The 19,653-nt window shown below is 51.8% G+C and overlaps 9 protein-coding genes across 9 annotated transcripts; 2 read left to right on the top strand and 7 right to left on the bottom strand.

The window, feature by feature from the left end:
- Nucleotides 1-356: 356 nt before the first annotated feature.
- On the top strand, nt 357-2,478 carry ColSpa_03681 (UDP-glucose 6-dehydrogenase; the record flags this gene model as incomplete). The annotated part of the gene is made up of 3 exons (XM_049269893.1): nt 357-618; nt 729-1,177; nt 1,261-2,478. The coding sequence occupies 3 exons, from the start codon at nt 357-359 to the stop codon at nt 2,476-2,478; spliced, it is 1,929 nt and encodes a 642-aa protein (XP_049125850.1).
- A 2,250-nt stretch (nt 2,479-4,728) lies between these two features.
- ColSpa_03680 (protein HEAT-STRESS-ASSOCIATED 32) lies at nt 4,729-5,037 on the bottom strand (the record flags this gene model as incomplete). The annotated part of the gene is made up of 1 exon (XM_049269892.1): nt 4,729-5,037. One exon carries the CDS (start codon nt 5,035-5,037, stop codon nt 4,729-4,731), a length of 309 nt encoding a protein of 102 aa, XP_049125849.1.
- Nucleotides 5,038-5,112: 75 nt separating this feature from the next.
- On the bottom strand, nt 5,113-5,684 carry ColSpa_03679 (protein HEAT-STRESS-ASSOCIATED 32; the record flags this gene model as incomplete). Its single annotated transcript, XM_049269891.1, has 3 exons — nt 5,113-5,259; nt 5,303-5,359; nt 5,517-5,684. 3 exons carry the CDS (start codon nt 5,682-5,684, stop codon nt 5,113-5,115), a joined length of 372 nt encoding a protein of 123 aa, XP_049125848.1.
- A 724-nt stretch (nt 5,685-6,408) lies between these two features.
- Nucleotides 6,409-6,978, bottom strand: ColSpa_03678 (biphenyl-2,3-diol 1,2-dioxygenase 2; the record flags this gene model as incomplete). Its single annotated transcript, XM_049269890.1, has 1 exon — nt 6,409-6,978. One exon carries the CDS (start codon nt 6,976-6,978, stop codon nt 6,409-6,411), a length of 570 nt encoding a protein of 189 aa, XP_049125847.1.
- Nucleotides 6,979-7,698: 720 nt separating this feature from the next.
- On the bottom strand, nt 7,699-9,954 carry ColSpa_03677 (putative transcriptional regulatory protein; the record flags this gene model as incomplete). The annotated part of the gene is made up of 1 exon (XM_049269889.1): nt 7,699-9,954. One exon carries the CDS (start codon nt 9,952-9,954, stop codon nt 7,699-7,701), a length of 2,256 nt encoding a protein of 751 aa, XP_049125846.1.
- Nucleotides 9,955-10,601: 647 nt separating this feature from the next.
- On the bottom strand, nt 10,602-11,737 carry ColSpa_03676 (uncharacterized protein; the record flags this gene model as incomplete). The annotated part of the gene is given in 5 exon segments (XM_049269888.1): nt 10,602-10,676; nt 10,694-10,880; nt 10,932-11,223; nt 11,281-11,432; nt 11,463-11,737. 5 exon segments carry the CDS (start codon nt 11,735-11,737, stop codon nt 10,602-10,604), a joined length of 981 nt encoding a protein of 326 aa, XP_049125845.1.
- A 758-nt stretch (nt 11,738-12,495) lies between these two features.
- Nucleotides 12,496-14,317, top strand: ColSpa_03675 (cocaine esterase; the record flags this gene model as incomplete). Its single annotated transcript, XM_049269887.1, has 2 exons — nt 12,496-13,464; nt 13,523-14,317. 2 exons carry the CDS (start codon nt 12,496-12,498, stop codon nt 14,315-14,317), a joined length of 1,764 nt encoding a protein of 587 aa, XP_049125844.1.
- A 598-nt stretch (nt 14,318-14,915) lies between these two features.
- ColSpa_03674 (putative MFS-type transporter) lies at nt 14,916-16,470 on the bottom strand (the record flags this gene model as incomplete). The annotated part of the gene is made up of 2 exons (XM_049269886.1): nt 14,916-15,549; nt 15,629-16,470. The coding sequence occupies 2 exons, from the start codon at nt 16,468-16,470 to the stop codon at nt 14,916-14,918; spliced, it is 1,476 nt and encodes a 491-aa protein (XP_049125843.1).
- A 1,492-nt stretch (nt 16,471-17,962) lies between these two features.
- Nucleotides 17,963-19,113, bottom strand: ColSpa_03673 (uncharacterized protein; the record flags this gene model as incomplete). The annotated part of the gene is made up of 3 exons (XM_049269885.1): nt 17,963-18,117; nt 18,189-18,841; nt 18,902-19,113. The coding sequence occupies 3 exons, from the start codon at nt 19,111-19,113 to the stop codon at nt 17,963-17,965; spliced, it is 1,020 nt and encodes a 339-aa protein (XP_049125842.1).
- Between the last annotated feature and the right edge of the window lie 540 nt (nt 19,114-19,653).

The raw sequence follows: 19,653 nt of genomic DNA, 5'->3' as shown, positions 1-19,653 counted from the left end.
TGAACTCCTGGCTTCTCTTTCTCTGGACCTCCTCTCGGTTTCTAGGTGCCGTCAGCTTTTGTCGCGTTGCATCGACTTTGACAAGCAACGCCACCAACCATTCAATCCACTCTATATATTTAGATCGGAGCTTCTCCCCCTTTCTCTCCAGTACCCGGGTCTACGACTCCAGTACAAGACTCGCAATTCGCCGCACAGTTTCATCGATTTCCTTTGATTTGGGGATCTTCGAACTTTGTCGCCGACCGTCAATATAGCCGCGCACCGGTCGCTATTTCTACCAATCGGGACGTCATCACCCCGTTTGTGATTCATACATCGTAGGTAGCTCTGTTAGCCAACAGAGCATTTCATCGATGGCTGCAAACTTCGTGCGCACATCCTTTGCCACAACAGACACAACCTCCACTGTCGGTAGCATGGTCTCTCAATCGCCTGCCCTCAGCGCGGGGCACTCAGAAGCCGGCTCGGGCAGCGGGACCCCGAACTCGTCCCCTCCTGCGTCGAGGCCTCGCAGCCCCGAGTTCAAGCATGACACAGCTTCAAACGCCTCAGATCTCGAGCCCCTCGAGCCGATGCAGGTCAAGAATGTCTGCTTCGTTGGTGCTGGTTTTGTTGGTATGTGGCCCTCCGCTGGAAACCTTACTCTCCGTGCAATGTCAAAAAACCCGAGACTATACGAATGGTCTTGAAATAACGAGGATGAGCTAGCTAACCATGTCTTGTAGGTGGCCCAACTGCGGCTCTGATCGCATTGCACAACCCTGACCTCACTGTCAACGTTGTTGACCTCAACGCCGAGCGCATCGCCGCGTGGAACTCTCCCCATCTGCCCATCCACGAAGCTGGTCTCCCCAAGATTGTGCGCATCGCCCGTGATGGCACCAACGAGACGACTGCCTTCCTCCCTTCGGCTGGCAAGTCGGTAAAGATTACCCCTCGCAAGCCTAACCTTGCCTTCACCACCGACGTCCAGGGCTGCATCGGCGAGGCCGACATCGTCCTCATCTGCGTCAACACTCCCACCAAGACATACGGTCTCGGCGCTGGGTACACTGCCGATCTGAGTGCCCTTGAGGGTGCTTCCGAGACTGTGGCCAAGTTCGCCAAAAGCGGTGCTGTCATTGTCGAGAAGAGCACTGTCCCAACGGGAACTGCCCGCATGATTCGTGAGATTGTAAGCTCGATTCCATTCAAAACCATGCACTCCTGCGCGGCGGCATATGAGTTTGGTCATGGCAGATGCTAACACCTTGGCAGATGGCGCAATATCAGCCCGACGCCGAGTTCGAAATTGTCTCCAACCCCGAGTTTCTTGCCGAGGGAACCGCTGTTCGCGACCTCATGCACCCTGACCGTATTCTGATCGGCAGCTCTACCACCCCCGCCGGTATCCGTGCCGCAAACGCTCTCAAGAGCATCTATGCTGCCTGGGTCCCGGAGCCCAAGATCTTGACCGTCAACACTTGGTCCAGCGAGCTCACCAAGCTGGTCGCCAACGCCATGCTTGCCCAGCGCATCAGCAGCATTAACAGCATCAGTGCTCTTTGCGAGGAGCTCGGTGCAGATGTTCAGGAGATCAGCCAGGGCATCGGTGCCGATTCCCGCCTGGGTAAGAAGTTCCTTCACGCGGGTGTTGGTTTTGGCGGTTCTTGCTTCGAGAAGGATATCCTCAACCTTGCCTACATGGCACGCACTCTCCACCTGGACACTGTTGCCGACTACTGGATGGGTGTTCTCGACATCAACAAGTACCAACGCGAGCGCTTCGCTCAGAAGGTTCACCGTGCTCTGAACGGCAACCTGCGCCGCAAGAAGGTGGCCATTCTCGGCTTCGCCTTCAAGGAGAACACCAACGACACCCGCAACAGTATTGCTGTGCACATCATCACCGAGCTGGCCCACGAGATGCCCAGTGAGATTGCCATCTTCGACCCTGGCTGTGACCCGTTGGAGGTGATGAACGAGGTCCGCCAGTCCATCTCCGACGAGCGTGTTGTCGAGCGCGTCAAGGTTCACACGAACTGGCGCGAGGCTGTCCAGGAATCGAGCGCCATTTGCATCCTTACTCCTTGGTACCACTTCCGCTACCCTAAGCAGGCTCAGACCACTGCCCGCCGCTCATCCGTCTGGAGTAGCCCTGAGGCTTCCCGGGAAGAGGCCAACGCTTTCATCAAGGAGTCGTTGTCCGAGATGGACATTGTTGAACTCGAGAAGTTCGTATCCCGTACCAGCACCCACACGCCGACCGACCCCTTGAAGCGAATGAAGCCTGAAGCCGAGTGCCCAGAAGGCTGCAAGGGTTGCAATTTCGACGCGGCGAACGAGGATCTTGGCGATCCTGTCGATTGGGAGTGGGCGGCCTCTGTCATGAAGCGCCCCCGACTCGTGCTGGATGGGCGTAACGTCGTGTCTGTACCCGAACTTGAGAAGCTCGGTTTCCAAGTACAAGGCATCGGCAAGGGTCTGGTCATCTAAGAATCTGCCTACCGAGCAGCATGGTGTGTTTGGAGGGCGGTGGATGAGCGAGACTACATGACGCTTTGCATTTCTTTAGGCATTGACGACGGCCAAACGTACATTAGACGAGAAAACTTCAGCTGCACAGTAAGGCGTTCCGGAGGACAAGGGCAATGGGCGGCGCATTCTTTCTTGTCTTGGGATCACCTTTTCGATCCTCGGGACTTTTTTCGCTATTCATTACACAAAGCTGTAGGCCGTTTGGGTTCAAAGCCAACTAGCTAATTATTTACTTCTCAACCTGCCCCAGAGGCAACAAGTGGAAGCTTTCGCTGATACTTGGATAAACATACCCAATTTCAAGCGTTCAGAAACATTCATTGGATTGCATTCACAACACATACAATCGCTGCTACCTTGTTGATGGAGTATTGAGTCTCCTCTATTGACATCCGTGGGAGTCCATCACGGGCCATTGTGTTTGCCAAGTTGAGCCGCAAACCCTAAGACAGCAGCTTACCTTCAAAGACCGGTCCCGACTCGGCACCTCTTCCGCCGACCACACTTTCACAAGGAGCTGTCCACTTTGGCTTGCCTTGATGTGATTGCGCGTCCACCCTAGGCTTGTCGAGGCTCGGTGGACCGTCCGAGGCAAATCAAACGGGCCAGACGGTAATTGCTGTTTGCTGATCGGAGTGGAACCACTGCCGTGGCGAGCGCTTAATTTACCTGAAGTCGTTCGGTGGAGACGGCTTTCTTGTCGTCACTGGGGTCGCCGCTCGCTTACTGTCGTCTCGCAGTCTAACTCTATCCAGAACAACTGTCTTTCCGCCTCAGTTGCACGTCCGGCGTCTAGGAGATACAACTGCAGCGGAGAGAATGCAGTTGTGGTTATGACTTCGGGAGGTGGACAGGAAGTTTTGAGGTCACAATGACCAGTGAATGATCTATCGAGGGATGCCCCGCACCTCTGAATCGACTTATGACTCGTAAACGCGACGCCGCGCAAATTCTTGTCACGCCAAGGCCCTAAATCAAACCTTTCAAGAATTTACAGATTACTGATTCCTTCCGCGACCGATCGGAGGTATACCGGGATATTGCAGTGTCGCATTGGGACCTCTACGATGGAGATCCTTTGACTAGTCGTCGGCAGCACATCCGAAGTCGTTTGGGATATATTGTTGCGGAGGAGCCCGTTTGTAGGTTGGATGTCAGTGAGCGAGCAATCGCTGAAACGGAATCTCATTGGTGGGATCTTTGGCGACTAGACAGAGGACTGGAGCTTTGATGCACTCCGTCTACATGTAGATTGCATGTTTCACGCACCGACTTCAGGCAAGTTAAGGCTTCATGCCACATACCGATATGGAGCATAATCAAGGGCCTCACTTCTAGCGACCGGCAGGGTGTCGCGATGCCCATAATGATTGGCCAGGTGCCAGGTAAAGTGAAGTGGTGCGCCGCCGTCATTGACGGACCGAAAAGCTTGGGTCCGCGGCCCCTGAGATCTTGAGAACAGATAGCCAAGTACAGGATTCGGGTGTAACGGTAACCCGCTATGGTGTCAGGAGACTGTGAGGCAAAGTACTTGAACCAATCTAGGGTGCTAGCAGACGAGTGCATTCTTCGTTTTGCAGTTTGGGAATGCCGATGTGGGTGTGGTTGGGGGTTTGGAGACACCCCGCAAGACAGGACGCCGTTACAGGAGTCTAGACTTCATTCCGAGGAGGAAAACGGCTGTGCGGAGCCCGCGTGCCAGTGTGCGGAGTCTGGGGTGGTCTCACTGCATGCCGGATGGAACGGAGGGGCCCTGACTTGCGGACGCGTATGCCTCCGGGAGTCCGGCACGGGGAGGCTTGGAGCTTGGGGACATCGGATGAAGGTCGAGCTATTCCGCGAACGGCACCGTTCCACGGTCAAATCAGACTGCTTAGGCTGCGCCAGAAGGGAGACACGGTGCACTTGGACGCACCAAGCCAACGTTGACCACATTAATGCGAGGTTTCGCATGAACCTCGTCAACGTCGGATATGGTACACCCTGTGCTGGCGTCGTCAGCTCTTAAGCAACCGCGCAGCTTTTGATATCCAGTTGTGACCCCGCTGGCAGAACGTTTGGGCTTCAATGACGATTGAGAAGATTCATTATCGTTGGGCACTCAGCATCTACCGTTTCGAGGCACCATCGCGTATGAGGAGATAACGACAAGAAGAGAGTTTGCCTTTGCCTCATCCGCAACGTTGGGGCGCAAAGTCCGATCTTAGCTTATCGGAAAGTCGTGATCTTGCCAAACGTATCCGCCATGCCCCAAACACCCGCCCTGAGGCCGCTCAGCTGTACGATCTTAAAGTGATCGACAAACAGGTTGACGTCAATCCCAAACTTCCTCAGATACCAATTGAACACCACCGGGTCCCGGGTGTCAAGCATGGCCTTATTCAAGGGCAGATCCCTCATGATCTTCTGATTCATATCTGTCCGCCACATCTCAACGTTAATTGTGATATCCTTGCTCTCAATCATGATGCGCTCGACGTCCGCAGCGACGAAATTCTTGCCGAGGTCGAGGACCATGGACGGATCCGACTAGCTACCGGTCTCGGGCTTCGGCATAACGCTGGCTACCTGGACGCGATCAACGAGGCGGAGCTAGTTGTCGGGCGGCAGCAAGAGGAAGCCGATGGAGAACTCGACAACGTCGAAACCTAGGCGTTTGCAAGTTTCGAGGTAGCGATCGACAACGGCTTCGGGGTTGGACTGGGTGAGGAAGTGTTTGATCCAAACGCCCTGTGATGTCTAGTGTCTCCGAAGGGAATCTCCTGGGGCAGCCGGGCTTTACAGTTGAGATGTATACGTCGTGTTGGTAGGCTAGGTTAATGAGCTCCTTCAGCTTGTCCTCGGGGAAGAGTCAGAAAGACCCGCCTGCGAACTTCAGACCGTCCACGTAATGGCCCATGCTGTAAGAGTTAGTGCTATATGGCATCGTCGACAAACGCGAGCCAGTCTCTCACTGACGTGTCCTGCGCATCTTCCAGGTACCGCTATCTCATTACCGAGTAGTATGGCTCGCGGATCTCTGTGAGGGACTTGAATCGGGGCTTGAGGTCGCGGCGGTTGTAACGGATGAAGCCATAAGCCTGGTCATCCTGTAGTATGACCTTGAGCTTGGAGGTCGCCGATGGGGACGCTCGACACCGTAAATGGACGCGTGAGTGGGGCATAGGCTGCCGGCCGGCCGGCGGCAGGCATGGACCGGAACGCGGCGGCTCGGCATCCGATGCGGGTTGCTGCGCCGGTGTATATGTTGGGGGTTCTTGATCGCAAAGAGTTCAGTAACTGAGTTATTATACAACTATTTGAGGCCAATGTGTCTTTGGATATCGAGTGCTGACAACGGCCCGTCAATTGTTCGAGAAAATGAATGTTCGAATACATTTAAAGCTGGGACTAGGGCATGTGTTCATGAAATTGACACAACATCACGCTACATACCCCCGGCATGTCACTTTTGACTGTTCAGTTTCGGATGCCGCTCGCTCACCGAGGACAAGTCGCTTTGGAATAATGATGTACTCAGAGGTATCTCTTATACCAAATTGTAGTCAAGTCCCAAACCTGACAGACTGGTAACACCACAGTCTAGTTAAGCCTGCTTGTGATATCAGTACCTATCTTGTTGCTTTAGAGTTCTCATATTTGAGTCTTAAGGACATCCTCAATTAATGACAGACTAAGATATACGTAGGCCGATATCGTTACACCCATGGCCCACCCCCTTCAAAATGTAGGGAATCCTGAAGCATAACTCTCGATAAAAATCACTGAACAACAATTTTCTGGCCTATCTTCGGTATTCATGCACTCATGATACCATTGCTATCCTAAACAGGAGAAACCCAAAGCGAGCTCAAGTGGTTCCATACTAGGTGATTCCCCAGTCCAAGCTTATGATCCCAGCTGCTGCGGTGCTACATGAGATGGACCAATGAAACCTGCTCTTCTTAACGCCTCGTCATCCTCGCCCGCGTTGACTCTGCGCATCAGGTCTTCCGGATCGAATCTGGCAGCCTTGATATTTAAAGGATCCAAGGTAGCCATGTGTTTCTGGACGTCCTCCGGGTTGTTATAGGCTTCGATCAATGCCTCGATACGATTGCCGTCGGGGTCTCTATAGTACAAGCTGGTGGACACCCCATGGTTGAGACAAAGAAAAGGTTTAATCCCCGCTTCCCTGCCAGACTGATACACCTTGACAAGTTCGCCAACCGAGGCGAACTTTAGTGCAACGTGATCTAGTCCGCAGGTGTTCTCTTTTTTGGGAATCGCTATGGCATCGTTGATGATAGCCAAGCGGTGATGTTCTTGATCCCAGGTGAGAACGGAAATAAAGTCGTTGATGAGTACAACCCTTGCCCCCAAGAACTTCAGATAGAAGTCAACCAGCCGTTGAGGGTTCGAAGTACGGAATCCAAGATGAGCAATCTCGGAGGGTGCAGGTACTGAAAAAGGGGCCATGGTTGCCAATGCTTCGTTATCTTGCTTGGCTGTTACGGATGCGTCAAATTCTGCGTGGAAGCGAGTATTTATTTACGCATTCGTCCTCTATCAAACGCCTGGGGGATATAGCCCTTATAATACAGGACCCCTAGCCTTATACTTACGACCAACACTAGCGGAGTGCTCGAAAACACAAATAAGCTTCATTGCGGAAGTATGAAGTAAGGGCACCAAACCGCGCGGTACCGGGCGGAGTTCTAACCTCAATTGACAGTTCACAACCTCATTTCAATTCCCCTCAAGGCTTGATGACGTCCGTGGATCGTTGAGTACTCAAAAAAATGCATACATAGCCTCTTCACCCGCGGCGATCATACCTCCACTTTGAACTCTATCAGTAGCAGCCAGCACCCGGGCCTCGTGGCTTCCAGGTAGCTCCGCCGTCCTCCGCAGAATCTCCGCTTGTCATGGAGACCCGCCGGTCTCCTTTCAACTTACGACAACCGTGTCTTCCACGCGCTAAAAGTTCAGACTTAGAGCCAGTGTCGACCAACATTTGCCCGTAAAGACGAACCAACCACACGCTTACACACCATAGCTAGAGATTGTGTTCGATTCAAACATACGAACAAACAATTCGCACATTAAAAATACACTATGATTTCGTCACTGCGGCCAAGACCCAGAGCCTTCCGCAAACTGCCCATTTGCGCCCAACATCCCCCAAAGATGCTCGAGTCAGACACCTCCAAAGAGATCAGTGTTACTGATCTCAGTGAACAATCCGGTCAAGTCTGGAAGTTCAAAGTCCATGATGTCTATATCCGCAGCGATAATTCCAGCATTTGGATCCTCTACCGGCGTACGTTCGCTTCGTGTAGATTCCATGGCGATGTAGCTTGTTGAGCCGCGATTTTGCCGGTGAAAGGATACAATTTCAGACATGTTTGATTGGAGGACCGAACACGCCTGGATGAAGCGGGGGTTCTGCGAGACGTTGGTGTATTGCTCTTCTGCATACTGTGCCGCTATACCTAAGAGCTCCAGGTCAGAGCGTGCAAGCCTGGAGCTAGGTTGCTTGAGGATATGCAGTGCTAGAGCCACAGCTGAGATGAGTGGTTGCGTGATGGTAAAGATCATCGATTCTGATTTGGTATGGGGAACCTCGCCGAACATTCTGCCTCTTGCCCGAGGCGTCGGCGAAGAGTCATCGGCTATTTCCCCAACAAGTCTCACAATCGCTCTTGCTGAGCCGATGCATATCTCAGCCCCGCGCCTGAGGCGCGTGAGCTCTACAGCTGTCAATGTACCGGAGTCCGCTTGCGAGTTGATATGTGTTCGATACATGGACTCGGGAAACACCAGAGCCGCCCTATGGAGAGATATAAGAGCATGGTGATACTGAATAGCCAAGAAGATTGCAAGATGTTTGTGACCCTTCTCACACAAAATCACGTTTCCGCTATTCAGGCCTGGAGGGCGGATCTCAGGCGGCAGTGACTGGGCCCACTCGGTAAGCGCCAAGTCCAGGCGGACAGTATCGCCTAGCAAAATTCGAGAGGTCTGAGATTGTCCTGACCTGCGGTAGATATGAGCGCTGATGCTGCTAATTATGCGACTCAATGAAGCCCAGGGCTGGAAGTAGTCGATAGTCTGATGGCTATTCTGGGCTTCCGAGGCTGATAATGATACTATTCCAGCACTGGGGATAGGTACAGAATCTGGTAGCCTGTGGTCACAGTCCGAGTCATGTATCGCACTTGGACGACCGGTTTCCAGCTCCATTAGCTTCTCGAGATTGTAGCAGGTCCACCATACTCGACTGTGAAGTTTTCGGTCTGCTTGGTACCCGAGCGACGGCACCGAGGTCCCGGGTTCGGTTGGGTTGCCACGGTGTTTTGTCGACGCATGTCGGTGGAGGCCGATGGAGTGGGCGATGCGTATGGCTTGGCCAAGAGTCTGCCAGCCTTGACCTTCCTTACTCCGACCGCGCAGTGCAATGGTCAATAGAACGAGGGCTTGCACTGAGGCCAAGTATGGGGTGGAGATGACGTGCGCCAACAGACTGTAAGCTGCTGTCAAGTAATGGGTGCCCACCTCAGTGAGCGAACAAATCTCTTCATCAGCTCCGATGCAGATTATACTGTAGATACACACTAAGAGGGGAACCTGGGACGGTTCGATGAGGTTCTGCAATCCGACAGAGGAGTCCGAGTCTTGGAGTGTTGAGAGCCGACCCAACTCGGAGCGAAGCGTGGGCTCATTAAACACAGGAAACAGTGGGAAGATCCGCTTCATGTACACATCTAGATATGCGTCCAGTGTTGGAAGTGGAGGGAGCGACGGCAGCTGGAACGACAGGGGGACTTGATATTCTTCAACGTGATGCATACCAAACCGGAAGTAGGGCGACAGCGGCTTCAGACCGCGTTTGCGGAAAAATAGGTCGGCAAACATTGTCAAAGACTGAACGCTGCTGCCGCCCATGAACTTTAGCCGATGTGGACTCTCGTCGGTGTTCAGGGCCATGTCAGGATTGAGCTCCGAGTGCTCATGCGGGCTTTGGTTATCGCGGGCGTTGGCGCGGTAGGCTTGAGCCACCCACGACATCTTTCGAGACGCGACATCTCCACCTTCGGAGCCGTCGTCGTACGCAGGAGAGAGGTACTGTCGCGCTCTGGGCGAGGCAGTTCGAAGGTGCGGATGAGCCCGCGGCGTCTCAGACGCCTCATGTATGCTGCTGCCTTCGCTCTGTGTTGTACTATTCTTAGCAGCCCATCTGCGGACTGCATGCTGGTTTGGGTTTCTGGGATTTGTCGTCTCGCAGTTGTCACCCCGGAGGATGCAGTTGTGACATTTAGGCGTTTGGGCGTCGCATCTCACCTTGCGCTTCCGGCACTGGTTACAGGCCAACGAGAGGCGGATGCGCTTTGGTTGTGAATGGTTTTGAGAGTTGGATGGCTGGTCTCCCGAGCGGAAGACGGAGTCGGCCATGAGGCCGGAGGACGGGCTGTTCATAGTCGTACAATGGCTCGGAGAAGCGATTCGGAGCTCAAGTGAGCATATGCGGCGCTCTTCGGTCGAGCTCGGATGTCTTCAGTGGGTAGGGTATATAACAGAAACCCCTCACCCAGGGTCCTGCCGAACGATGTTGGGGTGCATCCGTTAGGACGACAGATCGGGTGTGAAGAGCGGATAGTTTATCCTGCATTTCCCCAGGCAGTGCTTGGTCCAGGCGTGGGGTTAAGGGACATCCCCCATGTCGGCTAGGGTCCATGGAAACCCCGCTCCAGGGCTCAAGAATCCGGGGGTGGGGTGTACGGCAATGTGCCTCGGGAATTGAGACCAGTCAGTTTAGCAATCCGTAATAGATGATGAAGACCAGTTTCATGAGAATGCTCTTAGAGGTTCCTGAGCTGGATCTCTTTGCAGCTCTACAAGTTCGACAATAGACTAGTCTACACCGGAACACGAAGGGATTCACCAAATCCAGTTAACACCCGTCCATTCTCTTTAGGTGTCACATTCCATACGGCTTGAGGTTTCTCAACGGACGAGATTGAGTTTATAACTTGCTTCTCGTTTGCACAAAGTATACAAGACAAAAGCGATCTCTAATATGCAAAAAACAAATCCATCTCTTAATATGCCTTGTGAGCCGCCAACTGCAACAATCTGTCTGTGACCACTGGCTTCTCCAAAGGCTCCTCCCTCTCCTGCGGATCAATGACACCATCCCTTTTTGCTTTCCCTTGAGGGTGAATGTTGGTGTGAGGCCAGTGCGTCGTGCCCCCCAAGACCGGAAGATGTCCGCCTTCTCCTTCAAGCTCTGGGAGTCGGCGAATTTGGCCGGAGTGAAGCACACATATTGAGCATGACGAATCTGGCTGCCCTCAGGGTGCTTAGCGTAGTGCATAGTTCTTTAACGTGTTAGCCTTTCAGAACGTAGCCAGAGAAAGAGGTGTGCATACCGAGAGTCCCATAGAACCAAGTCGCCAGGCTCTAAGTTTGGCTTGATAAGCTTGCATCCGCGCTTTTCAAACCACTCTACATCTTCCTCTTTGAAGATGAAGAGGTCACGGTAGTTCTCCTCTGGCGGCGGGGCATCTTCATGGTTCGCCATGACTCTAGTCTCTTGGAAAAACTGGTCAAAAAGCTTGGCTGAGCCATCCATCAGAATCAGCCCGCCGTCCTTGTCTCCATTCGGCGCAAAGTTGAGTAGCCCTTGGACACACTGCAGTCCTTTGCGTTTAGGATCTTGGTCTGTACGCATTGCTATTAGTAAAATTATTCAAAGTCGATTCGACAATAGGGTCTGACCGCAATGAGGCCATGGCGACCATTTCAAATCCCTTTGACGCGGAAGCGTGATGTTGAACATATCGAAGCTGACTAGCAGCTCCTCCGTCTCCCAAATATGGATGAATGGGTTCATAACTCCTGGCTCCCTGTTTTCCGTAAGTCCAGCCCGGCTAAAAGTAAGAGATAAAGTGACCACTTACATTCGCGCTTCCCATACAAATCGCTCATGCGGGGCACAGTAAGACCCATACATGCCACCCTTGAAGGATACAGGGAGGTGCTCAGAGGTCCACGTGTCTTCGTTCTCAGGGTCGAACCCGCGGTTGAAGGACTTGAGCCAATCGATCTGCTTTGATTTGTAGTACTCAGCCCGCTCAGAAGTAATAGATTTCTTAAGGATGGCGTAGCCATGCTCGAAGAAGAAGTCGCGCCAGTCGCCGTGGTTTGTCTTGGGTGTGAGGAGATCCTTGGCCATCTTGGCAGTGATAACGTACGCAAATGTGAAAAGCTGGCAAGGATTCGTGACTTCTGGAAGTTTGCTGGCTTCACTTTCAGTTGAGCGCAAAAATTAAAGTAGGGGGACTGCAGAAGTTTCAGGCGTTATATGGCCTACTTTTTGCTTATCAACCACACAGCCAACCAGCTCATCACATTTTGAAGCCCTCACCGGGAGGCTAAAACGAGGGATCTAAGATTCCCCGCATGTTCCATCGCCATATTGCATACGCGAGTCCAGTCACGGGGTTCCTCGGTTTTCTCCCTAGGCCCGGTTCGGTCGTCCGATTCCAGATTGCTTCGTTCTGGCGCTGCTCAAGAGGTCGGGTCTTCGGTTCGGTTCGGTTCGGTTCGGTTCGGACATGCCCCGTTCTCCTCACTCTCCTCCGCTTTCTTGGAGAGAGGCGGGGCCGGTGGTCGCGAATGTCACCTCGATTTGCGCCGGGAGCTGCCCCGCCGTCAAACCCCAAGTATTCCAACTTGGCTGAGGCACAACCGATGCACTGCCCGCTCCGGGCACCATTAGACCGAGGTTCTCGCGACACGATCGCGACGATTCGCGTGCTGGCGACGGGTTGATACCTCTGCTTGGGCTCGCTAGAATCTAAAAACGCGTTCGATAAAAAGCAGTTCGCTTGCATACTTCATAGGTCTCTGGTGCACCTATGCGACCTTTCATTTCCCCAGACTATCCCAGACCTTCATACGTTCGCAAACCTATAAGCTACTCTCTGAATCATGCCTCTTCCAATCCAAATTGCGCACAAGCCGATTGGCAAGCCCGAAATCGGCGTCAACAATTATCAGGGCTTCACCCCTGGTCGCACAGAAGTCCTGCCAGAGGGCTGGAACGGCTACAATGCAAAACCTCTCGAGAGCGACATTCGTATCGACCATGATGTTGAGATCAAAGTCCGAGATGGCTGCAGACTATACATCGACGTCTACCGGCCGGCGGACAGCAAAGAGAAGATCCCCGCCATAGTGGGATGGTCACCCTACGGCAAGAAGTACAGCGCGCTCACTATGCTTCCCATGACACCGTGGTCTTGCTGTGTCAAGAGGAGTGACTTGAGCGGGCTAGAAAAGTTCGAGGGCCTGGATCCCCAGAGATGGTGTCCCAAGGGCTACGCCATCATCAGTGTCGACAGCAGAGGCACCGGAAACAGCGACGGACAGGCCCCAATCATGGGGCTGCAGGATGCCGAGGATGCCTATGATGTCATTGAAGCCATTGCGAAGTTGGATTGGTGCAATGGCAGCGTTGGCATGGCTGGGAACTCTGCCCTCGCAATTGCCCAATGGCACGTTGCAGCCTTAAACCCTCCATCGTTGAAAGCTATTGCGCCGTGGGAGGCGAGTGGAGATCTGTTCCGCGAGCAATTCGTCAGAGGCGGCATCTTCTCTATGAGCAACTTCGACTTGATCACCAACCTCATCATCAAAGGCAATTCAGGCGTGGAAGACTTCGCAGAGATGTACCGTCGTAGCCCACTGTCCAACATCTGGTGGGAAGACAAGCGCGCAAACATGAAGGCCATCAATATTCCCGCCTACATCTCTGGATCGGACTTCAGCTCCATCCACACTATGGGCAGCATCAGAGGCTTCATTGAGCTGGGATGCTCTCAAAAATGGATTCGCTGGAGCGCTTGGCAAGAGTGGTTTGACTTGTACAGTGTACCGGAAACCAACGAGGATTTGGCCGTATGCGTTTCTTTCATCCTTTACCAACCCTGAGTAGACTCGCTGACATATCTTGAAGAAATTCTTTGACAGATATCTCAAAGGCATCGAAAACGACTGGGAAAAGACGCCCAAAGTGAGGTGGACCTCCCTCAAATTTGGAGACAGAGAAGCCGAGAGCGATATTGAATTCGAAGATTTCCCTCCTCCCAATACCGACTACAAGACATTCTACCTAAACTCCAAAGCTTTGACTGAGACGATTCCTGAGAGCTCCTCCAAAGCTTCATACAACTCTGAAGACGGGAAATCACTTGCGAAGTTCACTTACACCTTCGATAAGCCATCGCGACTGATCGGCATCCCCAAGGCAGTCGTCTACATGTCTTGCCCTTCCCATGATGACATGAACGTATTCATCAATATCAGAAAGCTAGATAAAGAAGGCAATCCTATGAAACACCTCTGTTTCCCTTTTTCGGCTGCACCAGTCAATTCCATCCACGATATCCCAGAAAAGGAGCAAAGTAGTACCAACCTTCATCTCGGTTCGGTTGGCCAGCTGCGGGCTTCCCATAGGAAGATCGACCCTTCTCGTTCGATGCACCCGCAGTTTCCCTTTCATCCCCATGATGAGGAGAACAAGGTTCCACCTGGTACAGTGGTGGAGTTGGAGGTCGGCATATGGGCTATGGGAGTTGACTACGAAACCGGTGAATCGGTTCAGGTGCAAATTGGTGGCCAGTTCCCTTCAATCGCTGAATACAAGGCCTTTTCGACTGAGCGGCCTGAGCACGAGAGGAACAAGGGAGAGCATTTCATTCACTGCGGACCCGAGTATCAGAGTCGTATCATTCTGCCGTTCATCCAATAGTTTAATAGCGGTATCCATGGATCTAGGATATATGTTGATGGAGGTAGACGATGATCGTCGATAGAATTTCCAATTTTGCTAAAGCAAAATCTTTTGGTGCACTCAACATCGCCGTGTTTACCGATAGTCTGAGCATTGCTAACCTTTTGTGCAAACTTATCCAGGAAAAATATTAAATTGACTAATACAAAGTTGATTCGTATCTCAAGCAGTCTTACATTGTATCTGCTTGGTATTGGTTCGAACTGCAATGTTCATGATGAGAATGTGAAGGGTTGCGTTCAGTCACATTGCAAACGTTCCAGAGGTCTCTGTCGACCAAATCCAAAACATATAATTCAAAATCTCAACGGGATTACTCTAGGAGAAGAAACATCAAGCTTTCCGGGAATCACCTTCTGACACTTCTACTGGTACAAGATCATCAAGTAAACCTGATCGATCAATTTCTCTCTATCCATACATGCTTAATCCTAACGAAACCCTTATATCACTCTCCAAAACCCTTTCGCCATGTTCCGATTGGGGACCGTAAAAAGGTTATCGCAATCGAATACTTTTCACTCATAGAAAAAAATCAAATTGGTCACCCTCTGCATTAGTGGTTGTAAGAAGGCGTGGTGGTCGTGTTCGCAACAGCCCACTTCGCAACCAACGCTCTAATCTGGGTTCCCCAAATAAAGACAAGGATTCCAATGGCACCAATGCCAGCGGTAAGAGCACCATAAATTCCGAAAGCGCCGTCGTACCCAACTGAATTGATGAAAGGTGTCACGCCGTAGCTTGTTCCGAACGATATGACACCACGCATGGCACAGATGATGACCAGCACCGGGCCAGAGCGTGTTGGGTATGCATCGAGTGCGTATGTAATACCGACTTGGTTTGCACCGACAAAGCCAAAGTAGTAGGCATTGAGAGCGAACACAATAGAGAACCAGTGGTATCTGTCCGGATGCTCGGCTGCCTGTCCATAAATAACTGAAGCCAGCGTGCCGACGATGACGGGGATGATCAGAAGGATGAGACGATACTCAGGCTTATGGAAGCCACCGTTGCGGCGCGCGAAGAACTTGATTACCCAGTCTGATCCTCGGCCAAGTAGCGGAAGAGCCACAAATGCTACTACAATTTGACCTGTCAATGCAAAGCTGACAACGGACGAACTCCAGTTGTAAGGGGGACTTTGTAAGACTTGACCGTAAGTAGTACCAAGGGCAATGTTCACGCCACTGTTCAAGCAAAGACGTTAGTGACAGTATACTGATGCTTTGTGTAGGAAGGTCAGCTGCAGCCAGGGCGGCTCCTTACATTGTCAACCCATTTAGGAGAAGGGCCCACATCATGTCGGGGAAGAACGTTACAATAGCCATGCCTGTGCAACATTGCCACCCCTCCTTCCAGTCGGGCTTCTGAGTAAGAAGGCGTAGGTCTGAGGCGAGAGTCCTGGGTTTGAAATTGACAAAGTCCAGCTGACGGGGCTCCGTGGTAGTCTTGCGTGTAAGCATTTCGGTGTAAACACCAGCGATGTCGTCACTTCCGGTACCGCCACTGCTGACGAAGTGGGATACTTCGGCAGTGTATCCCTGGTAGGCGGCTAGAGGTCTGGCGTATTTGGTCTCTGGTACCATGAAAACAGCAAAGACAAAAGTAACGGCGGAAAGACCTGCCCCGAGAAAGTACCATCCAGATGGACCAATGCCGGCGGCAATGTAGGAAGTCAACAGTGAATAGACAGCACTGAGAGTCGACTGCCAGAGGGTAAACCACATCAAACAGCGTGCGCGCTCATGGAGAAAATGAGTTTCCTGTACCATCAAGGGGCAAAGGGCCTCACTTTGGCCGGCCGCAAGACCAAGGATCATTCGTGCAACAAGATGGGACGTATAGCCTTTCTGGAAGCCGCAGAGGATTGACGCCAAAACTGCAAGTGCGCAAGAACCGAGGAAAACTGGGCGACGTCCGATGGCAAGGGCCAAAGGCATTCCAATAAGGTTGCCAAGGCCCATAAAAAGTGATGGATACGTCATTAAGTTTGAGATATCTTCATATCCTCGTCCCTCAGCTGCGTATTCCGGGATAAAGTCGCCGAGGAGCGCTCCCAGGCCGGAGACTTGGACGAGGCCGACTGAGGCGAAGGTGGCGCAGGTCATAGTTATGATCTGTGTACATAAGAAATGTTAGATTCTGCTCCAAAAGAGAACTTTTAGGATGTAAGATGCTTACCCATTTTCTCAGAGTACTCAAGTTAAGAGGATCTAAGTGCCAACAAACTTGTTAGCCTGGCGCTGACTATATACGTGGACGGAAGATGAGATGAAATTGGAGCTGTATCCTACCATGTGGATCAGAACTTGGAGTCGGGATGAGGTATGTGACATTGCCGTCAGCGAGTTGGACATTGGTCCTGAAGTCGGTTTCCCCGAGTTGTGGCTTTTGAGGAAGGTCTGATGCCGACTCGACTCTTTCTTCCATAACCTTGTTGTCTGTCTCGCCCATGTTAGATGTCGAAGTATTTGGCTGTATAACTTGACGTAAAAATGTGGTTAAAAGATTCTATGATACAAAATATCGCCTTTCTTCCCAGGACGATGGGATGATCGAAAGATTGGTCTGGCGTTACCGTCAAGGCTCAATGAGACGATGCCCAGGGAGACAGGGCCTATTTCTGCGAAACAACAACTCTGACAAATGTTCAAGTTTTGATTCGCCAAGTTCGGCTCAAATCAACTCCCTCACACCTGTCGTATCTGTTTCTGCAACCTTGACCCCATACGCAACCCCAGATTCGGCTTGGGGCGCTAAGAGTCTGGGGTGCAGAAATGGGGCCCCGACTTGGCTGTTCAGTAGTGCAGTTCGGCATGTTATTCTTGCACACTTGAATGCGGGGAAGACTACGCAAGCGAGGACGATCTAGACATAAACCTGGTCGCAACCCCTCACATTTGTCCGGAAACTGGACCTTCGGTCTGATAGCCGTTCCGTATTGTTTTGACTTCCTCCGTGCTTCGGCTCGGAAAAGAACCAAGCGGCGTTCTTTCTTATCTTACTGCACCATATATTCCGATTCACTCTTGAAGTATTCTCCCCCACATCGTGGTGACACAACATTAACAGCTTTGGTCCCAATCCGAGAAAGTATCTAAGCAGGCTCGGTTCGGCCGATAGACCGAAGACTACGCTACAAGGTAATTTCAGGAATGAGGGGAGCCTCAACAAACGGCCTCTATCAGATGATCAGCTCGAAGTCCACATTCTATGGCGCGGACATCAGACTCCGCATCATAGTCCTTTCAGAGTTGAAATCCGAGGGAATGATTGCGCACGCCTCACACTAAACTCCGCGTTGCTTCTGTGTTTTGCCGCTTGCCATTCATGTAGTAAAATTACAAAACAAATGACCCCTTTCTTCTCCACCGAGGTCTCTTGGGCCGAGACTTAACATGCATATGGATGCGGTGTCTGAGGTGTAGCACTGTCGTAGTCGAAAGGCACCAAGGAGAAACATAATAAACTCAAGTGGTAGACGTTTTTTCTATTCTACACTATAGTAATCATTGTTATACCAGTGAAAACACTCGCAAAATTCGTGGCGTGCAGCAACCGCTCTCCTCTAAATCCCTTTTCGTCGACTCATGCTACTGATCATGCCTCGATGTATGGGATTCCAGTCAGCTTGAAGGCTCTCTCACTGAGGACCCTGTCATTGAGAGGTCTTTCCCGAACAACAAGATCCGGCTTTCCATTGCGGGTTGCAGTGTTAGAACCCGTGTGTCGGGCGTTAGGCCAGTGGGTAGTACCTAGGCGGGCTACAAAAAGAAATCGTCAGAAGTCAGGGTTGATCAGCTTGTAGTCTTAATGAAAAACTTACACTCGTATGCAGACTTTTTGCGTAGGAAATCCTCCTGAGTGGCGTCTGTCGCCGGCATGAAGCAAGTGTACACCGCCATGCGATCGATGTTGCTCTTAACCGGAACATTGTAGTGGGCAGTACGCGAATCCCATACAATGAGATCGCCTGGGTCGGCGCAGACCTTGTGCCACTCTCCACCATGCTCTTTGAGCCACTCCATGCCGCGGTCCGTGAAGCCATACCACTCTTTAGTCCAAGCAGGGATGCGAGGCTCATCTTTGAGCGCTTCGTGGAATTGGGCGCTCAAGTTGTGAGATCCCTTGCATACAATCAAGCCACCATCATCAGGGCCGCAAGGATGAAGATTAACAAGGCCTTGGAGGCAGCGGAAGCCAGGCTTTTCGGGATCTTGGTCTTGGTGAGGCCAGGGCTTGTTCTCAGGGAGGTGGGTGCGGTTGGCGAAGCCATAGTTAATGACATCGAAGGAGACAATCAGATCTTCCGTGTTATAGATCTTCTCAAAGGCTCCGACGACGCCAGGTTCACTGCGAATATCCCAGACAAAATCTTCGTGGCATGCACCGTATGCCATCAGCATGCCCTTCTCGTTGATCACGGGCAAATTGTCCGGATGAACAGTCGAAGGGTCGTTGCGGTCATAGCCAAGGCCACTGCGATGCTGTCAGCATATGATCGGGAAAAGTGAACCCAGAGGTGCATGCGGTGCTTACAATGATTCAAGCAGGGCGTACATCTTGTCGGCGTAGCCGTCTGCGCGCTCTCTTGGAATGGCACCCTTAATGATGGCGTAACCGTCTTGGAGAAGCTCATCCCTCCAGTCGCCATAAGCGGGATCGTTTCCATCCATTCTCATACGGCCATCATTGACAGCTTTGATAGGAGCACTTGTCTGCTCAGTCACGGTGGTGGTTGTGGTAGCCATCGTTGAGATAAGTGGTTTCAAGAGGATTTGCACTAGAATTGAGGCAAATTAACAATGAAATTGGCTTGAGTGGACTTCAACCGGTAGTTTGTGGTTGTATTTGAATTTGTTGATCCAGCATGTTTTGTCGCATAGGACGTATTCTGCAATTAGTTCTCTACATAATTCGGGATCCAGTGTGTCTTCCTGGTCTGATCTCCAGTTCGGACCATCCCCTCGGCGGCTGGTGCTTACTCCTCGGTTCGGTTCGGCTGTCAAAGCAACACAAACTCATCGGCCTCACCAAGAAGTTTGCATAGGATCTCAAGAGCTACCCCACCTTTTCCCTCGCCCACAACAAACCCTCGGAAGGGAGCCGGGAAGTGGAACGGCTCGAATAGAGAAACATGCTTGTGAACCTGAACAAGAGTTGTCGTGCTAGAGTCAGTCGTCTCTCCCCCGGAGAGGGGCCTGGCGTTGGGATCCACATTGTTGATCAGACATACCCACTCCGTATCATTTGATCTTGGAACATAAACGGATTGAACAAGCGGCCCTTGA

This window comes from Colletotrichum spaethianum (genome assembly GCF_022836535.1).
Source record: "Colletotrichum spaethianum MAFF 239500 DNA, contig07, whole genome shotgun sequence".
Lineage (NCBI taxonomy): Eukaryota > Fungi > Ascomycota > Sordariomycetes > Glomerellales > Glomerellaceae > Colletotrichum > Colletotrichum spaethianum.
The sequence above is the reverse complement of the archived record's forward strand: the minus strand, read 5'-3'. Positions and strand labels throughout refer to the sequence as shown.